At 37.5% G+C, this 19,900-nt stretch overlaps 1 protein-coding gene across 24 annotated transcripts in view; it reads right to left on the bottom strand.

Moving 5' to 3' along the window:
• Nucleotides 1–2,523: 2,523 nt before the first annotated feature.
• PICALM (phosphatidylinositol binding clathrin assembly protein) overlaps nt 2,524–19,900 on the bottom strand; it is a 97,833-nt gene continuing 80,456 nt past the window's right edge. For 12 of the 24 annotated variants that reach the window (XM_040255513.1, XM_040255516.1, XM_040255514.1 and 9 more), the window contains 4 exons: nt 19,617–19,676; nt 18,003–18,107; nt 5,273–5,375; nt 2,524–4,036 (listed from right to left, as the gene is read on the bottom strand). In XM_040255513.1, the coding sequence (XP_040111447.1) occupies nt 5,283–5,375; nt 18,003–18,107; nt 19,617–19,676 (258 nt within the window). In that variant the 3' untranslated portion in view covers nt 2,524–4,036; nt 5,273–5,282. The remainder of the gene's footprint in view (nt 4,037–5,272; nt 5,376–18,002; nt 18,108–19,616; nt 19,677–19,900) is intronic. The other 12 variants (XM_040255518.1, XM_040255522.1, XM_040255520.1 and 9 more) reach the window with 1 other exon arrangement.

Genomic DNA, 19,900 nt, shown 5'->3' with positions numbered 1-19,900 from the left:
CTGGAGTCCGTGTGTGTGAAGGAGAGAGGGGGCTGCTTCCTTCCCTTTGGGCATCTCTTCGCCTACAGTCCCAGCCGCAGCACAATAGCCTGGTGCTCACTCATGGAAAGTGTACAAGACAGCTGCCAAGTGCCGGTAACCACGGCAGGCAGACAGGCGCCCGACTGAAGGAGCTCAGACAGGGTGACGTTTAGCTCCCCAGTGACTCTCATGCAGAGATTTCCATTTCAAAACCAACTCTGAAACCAGCTTTTATAGTAAAGGAAAAGGTCTTCTGAATGAGAACTTATCAGGAAGTGAAGTTTCCATAAAACATTCTTTTTGCTCCTTCTAGCTGAATGCCTACAACCAGCCTAGCCTACTCTGCCACAAAACCATCACATCTGCCCCAAAAATAACCACAGAAAGACCTTAACTTTTGACAAAGTGGGGAGTTCCGTGCAGCATAAAAATGACACCTGCCTGCTACATCAGTAACAAATGGGGCATTTCTAAGTGCTTTTAGCAAAACTAGACCAAAATACTAGCTAGAGACTTAGAAAACATCTCTGATTAGTGACACACTAAACAGAATGCCAGTGCTTAGTAAAAGCAAGGAGTAAGCTTGAGGTCTTCTGAGAGAGACTGCATGTCAGATAACACAGCAGCCTTTCCACTCAGTCTATTCAGACTGCAGAATTCTAGGTCTAGTCAGATCCATGCGAGGTAGCAAATGTGGCAGAACAAAAGATGGAAGACAGATGCAAAGTACTCATGGAAGATGTGCAGTCATCTCTTCTCAAGGAAGATTCTTCACCTGGATGGCTGCTGGGGGCCTCTCCACAGACTGCGAGCCACCCACTGCTGCACACAGGAAGCACCCTCACCTTGACAAGACATTCTGGTTTCCTCCATGCAGCGCTGGAGAACAGGCTGCTGCTAAGTCACTTCAGTCGTGTCCGACTCTGTGCGACCCCACAGATGGCAGCCCACCAGGCTCCCCCATCCCTGGGATTCTCTAGGTAAGAATACTGGAGTGGGCTGCCATTTCCTTCTCCATGACATCAGTAATCTGAATTCTTAAGAATTTGGAAACATGCTTATTAGTGACGGTAAGCAAGAGAAAGTGGGGGGAAAAAAGTGAAAGTCATTGAGTCATGTCTGACTCTTTGCAACCCCATGAACTGTAGCCTGCCATGCTCCTCTGTCCATGGAATTCTTCAAGCAAAAATACTGCAGTGGGTAGCCAATCCCTTCTCCAGGGGATCTTCCCAACCCATGGATCGAACCCAGGTCTCCAGCACTGCAGGCTGATTCTTTACCATCTAAACAACAGAAGATGCAATTATTGCAATTATTGCAATTATTTTAGTCCAAGGAGAAATTTATCCCATAAAGTCCTATATTCTAGGAGTAACATTTTATCGGCTTGTGGAGAAGTAAACAATCCCTGCTCCAACATAATGCCTCTCCCTAAATATGGACTCTCATCGTCACTTATTAAGAAAAATATATCTTAAGGAAATACAATGAACAGTAATAACGAGATGTTAAAAGCATAAAGTTTTGAAAATGATTTGGGATGGGCTAGCTTCCCTCTGCTAACAATCTCTGCAGCCACTACCAACTTGCTACCTAGACAGTAAGATGGTGTGGGCATATACAGGTTTATAACCTGATTCAGTTTTGTTTTTACATATTCAACAGCTGATTTACCTCACTTGTTACATTCTGATTATAAAGCTAACATGGTTGTGTGGTTTGTGTTTTTCCTGGTCAATAACGTCTAGACATCAGAGCAGGAGGTGGGAAATGTGCTCCATCTGAGAATAAACAGCGGTCATCAGGCTAGACCACAGAAGGAAAACAATTCCCTTCTCAGTTCATGCAAGGCCTGACTCCAAGGTCTATTAGCTAATCGACCTGGGCAAGACCCTAATTCCAATCTGTGAACTGGGTATAATGGAGGTAATACCAACCCAATAAGCCCCAAAGTTTGAACCATAAGATGGAAATGTTTATGAAGCATTTCACAAGCTTGAATATGGTGAGGAAAAAAAAAACACAAAACACTACAGTATAAAAGGAATAAGCCATAGACCTCAACCACCAGGAGAGACAAATCAAAATTCATCATAATGGTAAGGAAGTTAACTTACAAAAGTACATTTTCCAGTTTGTATGAAAATGGTTTAATAACAGTGAAACTTTAAAAAGTGGTAATATTCACAAAGTGTATTGGTTAAAGACTATTTTTTCCAACCATGGCAAATAGTATGCAGACACATTTATCAATGCAAAGCTTTTGGTTCCTCTACCATGTACTATGAATCCTACTTACTATTCACTATGAAACACGATACAGTCAGAGGCTTTTTTGGCAGACATATCACATGCATCAATACATCAAATTCACAGCATTTTCTCCCTTAAACTTACCTGACTGAAGGCATCTGATCAAAATGCAAAAATGAACAATTTTAATAAATAGTTCAGCGTATCAATGTCTAGAAGGTAACAAAAGTACAAAGATAAAGCTTTCTGGAAATTAAAACAGAAATAAATTTTACATTTTATTAAATCATCAAATATAATCACTGGGGTATACTTTTATTAGCAAAAAATAATAATACCAATGATAAAGAAAAACGGAAAAAAGAAAATGCGCCTCAGACCAGAATACCATAACAAAAGTTTTGTGGAAGCTGCATTTTATTTGAAAATCCACCCATTTTTGCTAACATACATTTTAATATTGTAAACAAAAATAGAATCTGCAGAGACAATGCAACAAGTATGCTTAAACTCATGTACAGAATTGCTTTCCTACAACAAACTGTCCTTCTTAAGGCCCCTCTCAACCCAAATGTTAAGATGTATTTACACAAAGCACCGATCAACAGTGCAGTTTAATTCTTCGTTAACTAAACTCTTGGCTAGACATTAATTTTAAAGATACTATTTCCCCTTATTTAAAAGGTACATGGTCATAACATGGCATGAGCCAAATAAAAGGTTCAAGGATTTTGTCCCCTCCCCTCCCCCCATAACCCTCCTAGAGTTTTACTGAAAAGAAGGAAAGTCTTGAAGTGAAAGCAATTCCTCACATTCATTTTGGAAAGGCCCTAATGTCGAATGGAAAATAATGACATGCCAAGCACAAAGCAGTAGAGTTCCTTCCCAATGCACTAATGCTGAATTTAAAACGTAGTGCTTTTCCTAGTTCAGTGAACTGTTCCCTTGCAAAATCCTAGGCACAGAATTGACTATAAGGATTAATGCATTTATAATGCTTCCCTAAATCCCATAGAGACTGAGAATTCTTAAGCGATTCAGACCTATGGACTTGCCTTAAAATATTTAGTGCTCTGTATGTCAGCTGAGAAGCATTCTGAATCAGATTCATTCTTATGGATAACAATCACACATACCGTGTACATCCATACTCATTTTCATAAGGAGGTTTGATACAATATTAATGTTACGTAAATTGATAATCATAAATAAATACAAATACTTAAGGAATGTCTACTGCAAACTGAATATATAATTTTTTTTAAAAAAGAAAAGTTAATTTTAGTTACTGTTTCTGTATCTGTGAGGACTGGAGAAAAGAAAGATACTGCATAATGAAGAATTATGATTTGATCCCCCCAAAAGAGTCCTGGTGCATTAGCGTAAAGGACACAGCTCTTCTCTCCAGGCAGCTTTTCCAAATACAAATTTCCCACTTTCCAAATAAGGGCTTTTCTTGGTAGATTACTGATTATGGGTATTAATAGAAGTTGAAAGAACTGAAGGGTTAGTCACCAAAAAGACAGCTCTTAGTCTGAAATCATGGCAATTCTTGGTTTTATAAACTGTATTGATAACGTTCTCCTATAGACTAGTCCCAGTTTCCTTCATGGGCCTTTACTGGGTTACTGTAGCATTCTAATGGAAGAAGAGAGTTTAAGAGACAGCAGTTTGGATTTTGCTGGAAGTAAGTATTTGCCGCTTGAGCACTTGTCTTTTTGGAATAATTCCATTCTCTTCCATCTAGTTACATAAACTGTATCTGGAAAAAAAAAAGAGTGTGCATTAATTCACTGCATTAAGAGATACCTTCTCATAAGTGAAAATGCTTTGTGCCTTTTACCATTCAACTTGCCTGGAAGTGTTCATAGCATGCTTATCACAAACCCTGATTACAAAACAAAGTCAGTGTTATCAGCTTATCATGAACCAGAACTCAGTATTTGAAGCAAAATTATAGGGCCTTCCAAGTTTCTAACTACTAAAAACCAAGGGGTAATGGGAAGAAAGAAGATGAATGAACAGTTTTTCCATGACAAGTTCAGAAAATCTCTCCATGAACACAAATATTTCACATAAAAACCTCATTCAGGCAACAAGCAAAATTTGAAATTTTACTTCTAAATATTATACCAAAATTAGAGATAATTAAGGGAACAGTATGATGTTTGCTAAAAATTTCTTTACTAATATAAATCAAAATCTGAAAGATCTACTTTCTATTCACTCAGGTTCTTCACTCATAATATCCTTTAAACTGCTCAGCCAAAGAAATTCCAGGAATAGATATGCTGGTGAACTGTTCTCAGATCAGAAGAGTACAAACTCGCAAAGATCCACAAGGTGTATCTACACTGGGGGCTCCAGCAGCAAGAAGAAAAATGCCACTGCTTTCCAGGAAAAGAGGTGGCATGGATTAAAAGCAGAATCTTTCTATCAAAAAGGGTATTATGTATTCACTTACCCTTACCTTAGAAAAATAATAATAAGCTGGTTTGGGGGGAGGGGGGAAATATTACCATTTTAAAGTGAATAGGCATATATAAAAAAAATAACCCTTTAAAGAAATTGTTAAAAATGAATTCTTCACAACGAATCCTGGCCATTACATTAAAACTACAGATGCTCCTTATTAAGCTTGAATCCAACGTATAAAACTGCTGTTGTTCTCTATAAATCTTTTAGACTGAATACAAACACCCAGTTTTCATGGGTGGTGTTTGATCTCATCCATCTGCTGTGAGCAGTGGATGCTTATATGTACACATGTGAGACGGTCTTTTGGTTTCACACCTTCGAACAATGTTAAAGACATTTTCCAAAAGCAGTTTGTCCTCTTGCCCTATTTGGATCTATTACTCTTCACCGCAAGAACAGAGGAGGAGGAAGAGGGGGAACCTAGAGTCCTTTAGAAACAAAAGAGAAGAGCCATTCGTGCTTAATGTTTGGTAATTTTTAAGTTATTTCAGTCCCCGTCTCCCCCAACAAGCAGCAATACCTAAAGTGATTTATAAGAAATCCTCCAAAGAGAGCTCTGCAAAAGGGTCCTTTCCTGAAGCTCTGTGAGGACTGTGACTGGAGGGGCTGGAGGCTGCCGACAGCTGGGGGAAAGAGACAGAGAGAGGGAAAGAAAAAAGATCTCAGAACGACAGAACATGAAGGCAGAAAATGTAATGAAAGAGGAGGTGGTTTTTGTTTGTCATCTTTAATAAATATATAATGGCAGCCTGTGCAGAAAGCAGAATCATTAAAACAAAAGTTTCCGTCACATGTCAAGTTAAAGCGTATCCAATGGCATGTGCTTTTCAGAAAACAAATTCTTGTTTCTGAATTCCAAAGGAATAAAGTCTTTTACCCAAAAAGGTCGAAATGAGCTGACCCATGGTTAAGACTTTTATTATATGTGTGAGTGGGAGTGGGGAAGAAGGGAGCCACAGCACAGTTGTGAGCTGCAGATGGCGGCTTCTGGGGTGGAGGCTGTCTGTCAGATGGTGTGGAAGATCTGACCTCTGTCCAGACCCAACACATCTAGCTGCAATACTCTTTCCTTCCTCATCAGAGGTGCAAAGTCCTGTCCTCGCTGTTCACACTTTGGACAAGGAGTTGTCTCCTGCCTGTTTATATGGAGAAGCTGCAGCTGATGCTTTTATACTCCGGAGGGAGAGATGAGCTCAGAGGTTATCTACCATAGTTGAACTACCCATATACTGCCCTGAATACAGGGAATACTTAAGATCCTTGATTCAGCTTCCTGTTAGAATACATTTACTTGATTCTTGGAATTTGCTCTTATTGTTTAAACATACAGTAAGGCAAATAGACTGCTGAAATCAATAAAATATTTTTAGTATTTCCTCAAGTAAAGACAACTCCTCAAGTACCATCCGTATCTCCTTCATCAAGTCTACTTGAAGAGTACTTTAAACCAAATATGAAGCTATTCTTTTCTCTCTTTTTAATCCCTAAGTCATGTCCTACTCTTGTGACCCCATGGACTGTAGTCTGCCAGGCTCCTCTGTCCATGGGATTCTCCAGGCAAGAATATTTTGGAACAAACTTTTAATTTTTTTCCTCCACCTGCATTAGATTGCAGAGGCACACAGCACAGGAATGTTCAACTGAGCATTAAATCAGAGCTAAATAGAAACAGTTTCAATTCATACCTCAACATTCGAATTCATGTAAAGGATTTCAAGGCTCAAAATCTGTCTTTGCTGGCTCAAAGTGATCCCATTTCTGCCTTTTTTTTTTTTTTTAAGCACTACAGAGCATGAATAACCAGTGAATTTTCAACAAATATTAATATTACACCTCAGGCATATGAAATTTGTTGTTTTGGGTGCCAAGATTAACTTACAGGTTTAGAAATCATTCTCAGTTATATTAGTGAAAGAAAGTGAAGTCGCTCAGTCATGTCTGACTCTTTCAGATCCCATGGACTGCAGTCTACCAGGCTTCTCTGTCCAAGGGATTTTCCAGGCAAGAGTACTGGAGTAGGTTGCCATTTCCTTCTCCAGGGGATCTTCCTGACCCAGGGATCGAACCCAGGTCTCCTGCATTGCAGGCAGATGTTTTACCCTCTAAGCCACCAGGGAAGCCCAGTTATATTGGTGATTGAGTCATTTTCTTAATCCAGATCTTGTTCTCAGAAATAAATGTTCAAAGACAATGGGAAGAGACAATGGAAAAGTTGATGGAATTTACACAAGCAGCTATGGACAGCAAGACAGGACAGTAGGTCTGGGTTTGGAGAGTCAAGTATCATCCAAGCAGAGAAGCTTAATTGGAAAGACGCTTCTCCTCCACCTTTCATACCAGCCAGGATGACCATTCAGAAGCAAAATGATTTTAAGTAATCACTGAGTTGGGAGTTAAAGATTAACTGGGTTTTTCTCCAAAACACGTTTTCTTTTTCATCTGATGTTAAAAGTCCCTGCTTACTGCAGAATGCCAATCACCCAAAATCTACAGTCCTGTATGAGAGCCTCTCACTAAAACATCTTCTTGTATTGCATTTTCATAAGGGCAGCAGTCTGAGAGGAAAATGCACTCTGAAGAATATGGGAAAATGGAACACCAGAACTCTTTTTTCCATATGTGAGCACACTGCTAGAGAAAAGTCCTAGAGGCTTAATAATAACGTTGAAGAGCATCAATTTTCCTTGGGGGAGAAACTGCTAGTTTCTAACACTTCTACTATTTGTTAAATTGGCAAAATAAACGCATACATAAGTCTTCAACACCTATTTAAAAAACATGTAGCTACATTAAAACGTGAGAAAATAAGACTCAGTTAGCCCTGCGGTTAAGCTGCATATCAGCAACACCCATCTCAAGCAGACGGAACCTCGGCCCAGACTGGACAGGCTGCCTGCACAGGGTGCCAAGGGCTGAGCTGCGCAGCAGTCCTTCACCGCCTGTCCCTCCCTTCCAGCACCCATACCAAAGGACACGCACATCATGCACTGCTGAGAAAGTAGTCAGTTCAGAGAGCAAGTAAGGCAACTGAAGGAAAGGAAATACGCTGCAAGAGCCCAGTCAGTGCTCAAGGAAAGAAGGAAGAACGGAGTGCACCAAAGGGCAACAGGATCCTGGTGGCTGAGAACCAGCAGGATTTAAGGAGCCTGAGAAAGTCACCCCAAACTAAAAGGGTTAGGTCTCCTTTACTTATCATTCTTGAGAGTATGTTAAAGAATATGTAGGGCTGCTACGTACTGGACAGGGTTCAGGATGGGGAACACATGTACACCCATGGCGGATTCATGTCAATATATGGCAAAACCAATACAATATTGTAAAGTAATTAGCCTCCAAAAAATAAATTTTTTAAAAAAATTAAAAAAAGAGAAAAATCCAATGATCTTCGTTAACTGCAAAATCACTATTTTACAAGGCAGCAATAAGACAAATTGTAACTGACCACTTCAGTCATAATCTACTACAAATATGGCAACCCACACACATCCAAACAAAACAAAGACTTTCACTTATTTATTTCAGTAACATTCTCTATAGCACACAGAACTAAAAAAAATTAGTACAGCCACCAGTTTATTCAAATTAAATTGACCTATCCCGCAACTAAACATGCCATTTAAACAAACGGTCAGTCTCACTAGTCTAAAACAGACGTACTTAAGTTTTTTCTCATTTTATATGAAAATGAAATACTGAGCAATGAAAGAAGAGCTGAATATAAATAAAAACACTAAAATGTACAGGTAATTGATGATGGCAACTCAGCTGACACTCCTTCACCCCCTTTCTCCACCTGAATCAACCTTTATAAAAATGCTGCAATTAAGTAGATTTTTTTTTTCCCTTTTTGGCTGTAGTGTGTGTTTAGCATAGTAAAGACAATAGTATAGAAATCGTAAGGTAACTTCAAGAAAAAGCAAATATTCCAATAAAGGAATTTTTAAAAATAGAGTTCTATCAATATATTAAAGACCGTAAAATAAAAATGGTTACTACTCCTTCATTTTACAACATTCAATACCAAAGAAAGAAAATTTCATGTTAGAACAAGAAAATAGCATCAGTCTCAGAAAGTGAGCCTAGTGCAACTGAAAGCTTCTAGGAGAATAAAGGACTGGGAATTTTAGGACAAACTTCTTGAAATACATACTGGCTGTGTTTAAAATTCTTAGAGAAGGAGCAACTCTGCCACATCTTTACATCTGACTTTGAATCCAAAAGCCTGGATATCAAATAGCAACACTGTAAAGACTCATTTTGTCTTTGCTCAAGAGGCAAGTTAGGAGAAAAATGGGTGTACTTCTTTTGCCAAGAATGAGAGGACAGTTTTATGAAAAGATGGAGATGAATCTAATCCTGGCTCTTTCGTAAAACGGGGTTAAGAAAGACCCAATACCCAGACCTCCCTTAACAGCTGCCTTGAGGACTGAAATATACAAAAAGCACCCAGCTCGTTGAGTGGCATATATTAGTCTCTCAAATATTAGTTCAACCTTCCTTACCCTCTACAATCAAATGCTCATCTAATTTTATATAATAGGATCAGCTTGAATCTCACTGAATCGGCATTGCTCTTTTAAGAGTTTTTATCTTACCATCAACCAGTCACTTGTGCTTCCATATTACACTCACCTTCAGGCTCCTCAAACGTACAGAAACATTAAGAATAAGAAATATATTTTGTCTCTTGTTCAGCAACTAGCAGTGACTTACACACAGTAAACACATTCTATAACATGTTAAGTTAAAAATGCAAAACTTACATTTTAAAGTAAAACTAAGTAAAATTTACACATTCTATAATAACATGCTAAGTTAAAATGATTTTTGGTGATAAAACAAGCTCTGTATAAAAATGATCACCGAAGTGGGATATTAGAAGAAAATATTAGAACTTCCCTTTTTTTACCCTCTTAAAATGTCTATTTCTCCATGTTTTTAATGTACATAACATTGCTATAAGAATAAAGAAGTATAAATACACTGAGGGTACATGCTTAAAGACTACTTTCCTGATACTGCTGTGTAATCAAAACATTTTAGAAACCTCAGCCCTACTTAATATGATTTCACCGAGACATTACCTACAAAACTAAGCCACAGAAAGATATGCTGATTTTGTATGCCACTGAATCCAGATGAATAAGACATAAACATACAGTACTGCACTGCAATATTTTATACTAAAGACAATGCTATTCTCAGCTGCCTCTGAGAAGTATGGCTACAAAGAGAAGACTTTTCTATTGCATAAGGTAAAGGGTCTGTCCTGGAGGTTGAGTCAAATACCTCTGATAACTGTTTCCTGGGTTTATGTTTAACACAACCCCATCATGGGCTTCTGCCCATCAGTAACACCAAAAAGTAATGCCAACATTACTCCTGTCACCTTCAAAGCAGCCCCTTGTTTTTAGGGGCACAAAACAGTGACCTAAGAGGATTTCTCTTTAAATGTATGTTGTTTCTAAACCTCTTTACATAGGAGAAATGTTATTGCATCTGAGATGCATCTGTGATGGCATCTGAGACATCTTAAAATCATGGCAACATAAATTGACAAAAAATTAAAGAAAACCAAACTGCAGAGGGAAATGGATCGCAAGACTTCTTAAACTCATGGAAGGAAATATTAACTGCTAAAGCTAAAAATAAACATTTCCATATATAAGAAGTGTTTCCAGGGTAAGAGAAGTCTGTTTAAAGTTCAATTTGATGGATGGAAATCCTGAAAGCTGGCTCAGCTTATGTGAATAAAATGTTCACGGCGCATTCTATAAGACTTTAACTTCTTATCCCCTGAAAACCAAAGAAAATGAAAAGCTTAGGTTTCTGTTAACTGGTATATAAGGAGACAAAATAGTAATTATACCTAAAATGCACCACTTATTTGCTATTTATTGAAAATATGGCACTTTTCTTCTGTCAAAAAAACTTTCAAACTGTGTTCCATATATAAGCTTGAGGCTATTACCTGATTTATCTACTACCTGATTTATGCTTTTATCTGATTTATCTACTAGGCTTCAATTTAAAATATCTAAGGAGAGAGCTCCTTAGACTTGGACATTTTCACAAAAGGTTTGCTACCCCCACCAAAAAAGGTGGGGAAGGGGGCTTATAAACTATACTAAATTGGACCAAATCAAAATTTTAATATAAAAACAAGTTTGGTAGTTTATGGTAACACTAGTTCCACAAATGCTAAAATACATAAGGTAAAATCATCATTTTATAGATAAAGAAACTGAGGCTCATCAAATTTCCAAGGGCGACTTTCTCTGAAACAGCTGGTTAGTGGGGAGTCAAGCTGACGAATCTGTTGAACTATCCTCCCAAAAGGTATCAGTATGTTGAAGTCCTGACCCCTATGAATGAATCTATGAAAGTGACCTATTTGGAAATAGGGTCTCTGCAGATATAATCAAGTAACAATGGGGTCATTAGGGTAGGTCCTAATCCAATGACTGATTCTTTCTACGAGGGAAATGCCACCTGAAGACAGAGACACAAGGAGAGCGCCATATGCGAGAGGCAGAGGATGACTTGGGCTGCTAAAAGCTGCAAGAGGCAAGGGAGGGTCCTCCTCTAGAGAATTTGGGAGAAGCATGACCTGCTGACACCCTATTACTGGACTGTAAGCCTCCAGGACTGCGAGAGATGAAATTCCTGTTGTTTGAAGCCATCAACTTTGTGGTTCACTTTGTTATGGCAGCCCTAAGACACCAACAACAGACTTGAAGCAGTCCCAGTTCCCAAAGCAGTCTGACTGCTTCCTCTCTAAAAGTTGCTATCTCTATTAATCTCCACTCAGCTAGAATTTATGGCTATATTTAATATACAGGAAAAAGTTTAAGATTAGAAAGATATTTTTAAAAAGGATTTCTCTAGTCTATGTCAGTCAATACACATGGTGCGCCTTCTAAATTCACAGTGCTGTACAGTCACTGATGTTCATCATGAAGACTTTGTAGAACCTCACAGTCACCCAAGATTTTATGACTATGTTCCAGTTTTGTTGAAAACAAGAATTAGATTTCCACCTTTTAGGGAAAAAAAATGTCCTCAGCAAAAATCCAGTGAGAAGGCCTGGTTCTACATATAGTCTTATTAACGATAATGGTCAGCAGACAGGACTCCTCCAATTTTTGTTTTGACTGATTCAGGTAGGCCCAGAAACAGTCTCACCAATTTCCAAAGTAAACCCCAACCATGGGATCTTCTACTAAGCAAGGATCAATGACCACAACACACTGCTGACGAGGCAAAAGGCTCCACAGAAATGCAGCTGGACAGATCAGCTGACAAGAGAGGCACTGCCAACACCCACAATTAACACACCAAGAAAGTTAAAAAAAAAAAAAAACACAAACAAAAAACGTAAAGCCTAAAAGCAAAGAGAGCTATTAGTTCTCACACACAAGAAAGTCATTAAAAAGGCCATTTTTTTTTTTTTGGTGAGACTTAAATTATTCCAATAGCCAAAGCTAACAGTACTCCCAAATTATTCCAATAGCCAAAGCTAACAGTACTCCCATTTAGACCGGTAAAAGGCACTCACAACTAGCCACTGTGTCCTTGCAGACACTCAATTGATGTCATACTTTCTTAGATCTGGCAGATACAGACAAAAACACAGCAGCCATTTTACATCTTATCCATATCCTCTACTAAAAAAACCCTCAAAGCCGCCCAATACCAATCAGGAAAACAATAAAACTTTTAATGTGCTTATTTTAAAAATTAGATCCGCAAATGTAACACTCTATGGTTCTCATATTGCTTTTTGGAAAACAGATTGTTAAGGGAATCAGTATGAGATTCTCATATAAAAAAGTGGTAAGAACATAAACACAACACACCCCTCACCAAATCTTTAACAGCTCAACTGTTTTATGAACATTCATTAAGAGATTGTTACTTCACATCACTAGTCACTAGTGAAGTCACTCAGTCGTGTCCAACTCTTTGCGACCCCATGGACTGTAGCCTACCAAGCTCCTCTGTCCATGGGATTTTCCAGGCAATAGTACTGGAGTGGGTTGCCATTTCCTTCTCCAGGGGATCTTCCTGACCCAGGGATTGAACCTGGGTCTCTTGCATTGTAGACAGATGCTTTACCATCCGAGCCACCAGGGAACTTAAAAAAAAAAGAAGAAAGCAAAACTGGGCTAACTGTCTTCATGTTTAGTAACATAACTGCTACATTACTGCAATGTAGAACCAGTTTACAAACTATTAACTGGTAATGTACATTTCAATTTATATACCAGGATGTACCAGTGTTTATATAAAGCACAAGCAAGAGAGGGCAGTAAGAGTCCCCATTCTCCCCAAGTTAATAAACACACTAGTAACTGGTAACAGGAAATAAAATAGTGTGAGGAAGCATGGAAGAGAAGAAAAAAAAGCATTAGCCATACGGTTCTAGTATTCTCCATACAGTCAAACATACAGAAATATGCACTCAGGTAGAGCATTAAAAAAAAAAAAAAAAAGCTACATTAGTCATGAAACAGAACATCTTTAAGCTGTGTGATAATTTTTTAAAAATACAGAATTAGCACAAAATGTGAACAGAGCAGAGTAAGTGTATAGGTCTATAGGAACATTAGAGTATAGTAAGTAAGAGACCAGGAGCTATAAGCTACATCTTTAGTAAGTAATGGCTCTCAAAAGAAATACTTCAAGAAACAGGAAGACTTCTGACAACAGGAGGAGAACTGGGATTTGATTAAAAGATTCTATTTTGATGGGATTTCGCTTGTATTTATAAACTATTATTTATTTTATACTGTATAGACATCTTTGCCTCAAAGAATTTTTATTGAAACAAAGAAAGCATAGCAATGAGAGAACAACTAAAAGGTTTAAATTAAACATTAAGAAAAATTATTTTGTTTACTGCTACCACTGAACGGCCAAAGTTAATAAAAGAAACTAGCTTTGTTGTTCAGTTGCTCAGTCACGTCCAACTCTTTGCAACCCCATAGACTGCAGCACACCAGGCTTTCCTGTCCTTTACTATCTCCTGGAGCTTGCTCAAACTCACATCCATCGAGTCAGTGATGCCATCCAACCATCTTGTCCTCTGCCATCCCCTTTTCCTCCTGCCTTCTCTCTTTCCCAACATCAAGGTCTTTTCCAATGAGTTGGGCCTTCCCATCAGGGGGCCGAAGTATCGGAGTTTCAACTTCAGCATCAGTCCTTCCAATGACTATTTAGGACTGATTTCCTTTAGGATGGACTGGTTTGATCTCCATGCAGTTCAGGGGACTCTCAAGAGTCTTCTCCAACAACACAGTTCACAAGCATCAATCCTTTAGCACTCAGCTTTATGGTCTAGCTCTCACATCCATACATGACCAGTGGAAAACCCATAGCTTTGACTAGATGAACCTTTGTTGGCAAAGTAATGTCTCTGCTTCTTTAATATGCTGTCTAGGTTGGTCATAGCTTTTCTTTCAAGGAACAAGCGGCTTTTAATTTCATGGCTGCAGTCACCATCCACAGTGATTTTAGAGCCCAAGAAAATAAAAATCTGTCACTGTTTCCATTGTCTCCCCATCTATTTGCTCCGAAGTGATGGGAGCAGAAGAAACTAGCCAAGAATTATTAAAAACTAAAGCTTGAGAAAATCTTTCCTACTCCAAAATAGTTTAATTCTTAAATGATTAAAAACATTCAATCATGAAATTAAAGGCATTTTCATTCCTCAAGTTAGTCACCTAACATTTTAGCTTACAGTCTTTAGCGAAGAATTTAAACCAATTTTGAATACTGCTCTAAATTACTACAATGTTTATAAGTAAGTAAAAAGATATATCAGTGAGAAATAGAGTAAGTGACACAATGGAAAAGTAAGTTTTCAACCAAATTCCCTTGTTTGACAAATAACGTTCAAAACCTGTTATGAGTCAGGCACCATTTTAGGAACCATGAACATAAAAGTTATACAAGCTTGCCTCTGTGAGGGTTACAGTCTAATACAGGCAACTCTCACTAGCTAAAATGGATGGATGGAGCGATGAATGGACAAATGGACGAACTGACAGATGCTAAGTAGTGACAAATTCTATAAAGAAAAAGAATGCAGAATAGGTAAAAGAACTTCAAATCTCAGGAGAATGGAAAAGGGATGAGAGATAACCGAGAAGGAGTAAAGAGCAAATCCACTTTATGACAGACAAAGTTCTTCTAGAAAAGACAAACAGCACAAGAACACTGGATCATTACTGAGAACTGTGAATGCATGGAGCTGGAAGGACATGAATGTTCTACTTACTCATTATTATTTCAAAGAGGGAAATTCTGTGAGGTGGTTTTTAAGACAAAAGAAAAGCTGAGGGTATATCTTACATGTTCAGCTATATTAGATTCATCTCCTTAGATTTTTGAGTCTGGAGATAAGATGCTACAAATACTGCCTACGGAAGTTTACTCCAGTATCTACACATGGATTAAACTAGTAAGGCAAGAAAGGTTCCAATCTGGGTCAAGGATTATAGACTGCAAAAAGAGAAGGGGCTAAGAATAGCAGAGGAATGATCAGTGGGATACTGTCACAAGATATATGGAAAACAAAGCGGGGAAAGGAATCAAAAGCAACATTATAACATTTAAGATTCTGACTTTCACCTGGTTCAAATAACTCTGTAAGGAGAAGTCCAAAGCCTCTTTGAACTACTTCACTGCCACCCAAGCTTCTTTTCCTCATCATCAATTTGCCTTCATTTGCTTTTCTCAACCAGTAATATTTTAAATTACCTACTGACTTCACATTTGATTTTTCAACTAGAAGCTTGTTCCCAAATGTTCTCATTCTCTTCTGGGAGAAAGTAATTAGAAAAGGGCAGTTCTATCACTATTTCATTTATATACTTGGAAATTCTTGCACTGTTTTGGTGTTTTGGTGACAGTTAACATGGATTTCAAAAGGAAACAAGATATAAAATCTGTGTTAAGAACTGATGCCAGGGGGCTAGCAATTTTTTTTAAGGTAGATTCTCTTTTACTAAGATTTGTTTTAAACTATATTAAAAACACACACAACAAAAACCCTCATGGCACAATGTTTCAAGGTTAAAAGTATTATCCAAAACTGCATAGGATGCTCTTGACAACTACAGCAGTTATATCTTAGATACATAAATATAGTTTATAATCCAACAGGAAACCCAGGAATTAGCAGAGTGGTTCACCACGGGCACAGGAAGACAGTAGTGGCACTGTGGCCACACAGGCTGAGGAGCAGCAGTAGAGAGGTAACGTGGCACAAATGAGCACTGGACCGGGAAGGAGCTAAGTAGCATTGCACCACTTGTTTAGTTTAGTTGAAGAACCTTTCCAAATCTCAACTCTTTAAAAATAAAGAATGGTGACACTAGTGATAGGAGGCCCATCTACCTTAAACATAAAGTTTAAGAATGAGGTAATGCATGTGAAAGTGTTTGCAAACTGTCAGGTAGCACCCAAGCTTAGTAACAGTATATTCTGTTTCTGAGATAGGAGCTTGCAAGACAAGACCCACACTAGGTGCAGGGTTTTAGCTATGCATCAGAGAAAATTAGGTGGTTAGTAGTTACCAGTAAATTTACAGCCCCAAAATATAGTTGTTTTTTTTTTCCTCTAAATACATTTAACTTCTTTATCACTTGGTCTTGTAACAGTAAAAACCCAAGGCAATTTTTAAAAATAAACTACGTGTACCTGAAGTTAAAAATGTGGGTAAAAAAGAAAAAACTAAAAAAACAATAGGAAGACATATAAACTAAAGAAAGGATCTACATCAAAAGTTAAGGAAATCATCAACACAATGTTATCAAAATCTATACATTTCTTTAAAGTATTCAGCCAAATTCAGAACTGCTGCTGGTAAAAGATGGAAAAGAAAGAAAATATAAATGCCCATAATCTAATTTATAAAAACAAATGCATAAGAAAGATAACTGCATCAATTACCTCATCTGCCAACTAACTTCATTATAAATACTTAACTGTTTGAGGAGCAGGAAGAAAAGGTCACTTTAACATGGACAAATGGGAATAAAAGAGGCATCTGGGGAAATACATGAAATTCAAAGAACATAGATTTTACCACTCAATCAGAATTAAATTCACTATCCACTCCCAGTCACTGGCACTGCCCAAGACATCAATTTATTAAATGAGTTCAGTACTCAAAAAGGCTGAAAAATGAAATGGTGTCTTCTGCTTCATTGGTCTATGAGATACATATAGACTAACTTAACTGGATCAATACAAACTAATTTTTGCAGTGTAACACTGTATACACTGGCAAGTGTAAAACTATCTGCATTCAAGTGGAGAAGGAATAACAAGTCCATCAACAAACAGGCTCGTGAATGCTTTCAAATAGCATTAAACACATGAAAGAACCAATCGGTTGGCACTGGAAGCCACGAAAGGGGGTGACTTTTACAATCACATGTCAGTACTTCCCAACTGTTAAACAATATGAGCAGGGTCACAGAGAGGGATAAGCCAACCTATCTCTTTATAAAGGTCTCATCCCACAGGATGTCATCAGAGAGGTAAACAACAAAGAAACTTATCTCCTCTCCTAACCATAATGAGAGAAGCGTTTTTCAAAAAAAAAAATCCAGATTTCCCTGATGCTAACAACAGTGAGATGAAAAAGAAAGAGTGAATATCCAGGTGAATTTTCATGAACTGAAGAAGGCCTTAGAAACATCTGAAGAGAAAAGTCCTTCCTGTGAAGAAAGGGTGGCATTTCAAGCTATTTTGCTCTTTTGTGGGGAGAGGGGTATCTGTTTTTAAATATGATCTTCAACAGGAGAAAGTTATCTAATGAAAAAATAGCATTCACAACTTTTGAAGACTTGTCAAGTTTCACAGACATCTCAAAGGCAACACTCCACTGTGGCATTCAAGCCAAGAACTGAGTTCTGAGCTCAAGGTTTCTAAGGCCAACACAGGAAAGAGCACATCAGAATTGTTATCAGAAAGGTTTCTTAACTGGCCGCACCAACTATAAGTTATCAAGACTTTTCCATCTTTACCTATTTGTAATCTGCTTATCCTTTCTTTCCAAATAGTCAACATACCTAAAAGCTCTAACATGAGAAAGATACACGAAGAAAGTATCATCCTCCATGAAGGGAAAAAATGCAACAACTTGTTTTTTTTGAGCTGCATAAAAGGATTTTTTGGTATTATATTTCTTCCACATCAAGCACAGTATAAGTTACGGGCAGCATGTTAATTAGTACCTGTGCTCCTGATACAGGGCCAAAAGGGTTTGGTGGTCTCATGACAGGTTGGCTGTATATTAAGCTTGGTTGTGTCATTACAGGTACACTTCCCATTTGAGGAGGCTAAAAAAACAAAAAACAAAAATTCTCAAGTTAAAGGATGCTGAGTCACATTTTCCTTATTATGAGTAAGTAAACAAGAAGGATGATAATGATGTATTAGTACTAGTACAGCTGAACTAACTCAAAGGGGAAATGTCTATAAATGCAAATAAGACTGATAGCTAAACATTTTAAGAGAATTTTTTTTGTATGGAAAATATTACATGTGCTTATTTTATAAAGTTTACCAAAAAACTCAACTTTTTCTATATGAATTGCAAAATTCAAACTATAATAAACAGACAAAATAATTTAGACCAAGAAAAATTTCCAAATTTGCCATCTTTATAGACATAGGGAAACTTAAAACTATAAAATGGCTAAGACATTTCAAAGTAAATTGCCTTTGTTCATCAAATCCAGTTCTTATACCATAATGCAAGTAAGCACAAGGGAAAATAGTTGATTCTTTGAAGAAGTTTACCTTCAATAGTTCTTTTATTTTATTTTACACATTTTTAGAGAAAACCAAGAAGAGGCTTAAATTACACACACAGATGTTAGCTCATTCTTAAATAATTGAAAATAAATCTCAAACAACCATCTTTTTAAAAATTACCACTCCACATTATAAAATTAACATAAGTGACAGAACAGAGTACACACAGACCATCATATTATTTTGGTTAAAATGCAATGTTCTAAAATCTTATCTTTCTGCAAGTTCTATTTAACTTTTTAAGATGACTCCTATTTTCAGTGATTCACTTTATGAGTTTTCTGTGTAGACACCCTTTTTATGTAATGACTACTAATCCAAAAGCTTTTATGAAACTTTTTCATATGCAGGGAAAGAGCTACTTTCACTAAGACGTAAAGAAAGAAGTAGCAGAAGTAGCCTCAGCAGCAATACTGATGGATGAACACTGCCTCCCACCAGCAGGGTTCCCAGAATATGTGCCGGGCTGAAACTACTACACCATCATCTCTTATTTGAGTCTGTATATTGAGAAAGCTGGGAGAGTAAGAGCAGTTTATAATGTGGGTTGGGGGCAGCTTAAAAGTTTAAACACTGTTTCTGCACTATACCAATCATGTCATAGGAAGATTTCTCTGGCCTTCACTAAACTAAATTGACTCCCTACACAATGCAAGAAATATCAACTCCCCACATCCATTATAGTAGTATTAAGGTTATAAGACCTCACTGGTATTAATATAAGGTCAAAGCAACAGAGACTTGGAGTTAACATTAATGTTTAAATGAGTTCACAATGAAGTATAGATGACTAACAAAACTTATGAGAGGAAAAATAAGCCAAGTAATACAGTAAACATTAATAAATGATATTTGTTGTATAATAACTGTTCTAGAAATACTTATGAAACCTATGCTGTGGCGCAAGGTTCTATGCTAGTTACTAAGGGTATATGTGGCACTAACTCTTTTTTCAGTTAAACTTAGAAATAAATACATGTTAAATGCAGGTCAACCGATTTTCAAAAAGCTGTGTTGGGAAAAATACTTACGATTCCATATCCTATCATGCCTGTTGGTGTAGTAGCAGGATAGGCCATTACAGGGGGGGCCTGACACGGTGAGAGAAAAGACAAACACGCAAGTGTAACTCACATGTGTCAATGGAGTCCAGGTAATTAATAGCTAAAAAGAATTGCTAAGACAGCTGTGATTAAAGGTGATATTTGTGTTCGTTAATAACTGTGTCAAGCTCAATGACAAAAGTTGTCTTAAAATTAGCAGAAAAGCAGATTAGAAAGAAAAAATACCATTTAAACTTAGATGCAACAGTGAT

This window comes from Oryx dammah, unplaced genomic scaffold (assembly GCF_014754425.2).
Source record: "Oryx dammah isolate SB20612 unplaced genomic scaffold, SCBI_Odam_1.1 HiC_scaffold_15, whole genome shotgun sequence".
NCBI lineage: Eukaryota > Metazoa > Chordata > Mammalia > Artiodactyla > Bovidae > Oryx > Oryx dammah.
The sequence above is the reverse complement of the archived record's forward strand: the minus strand, read 5'-3'. Positions and strand labels throughout refer to the sequence as shown.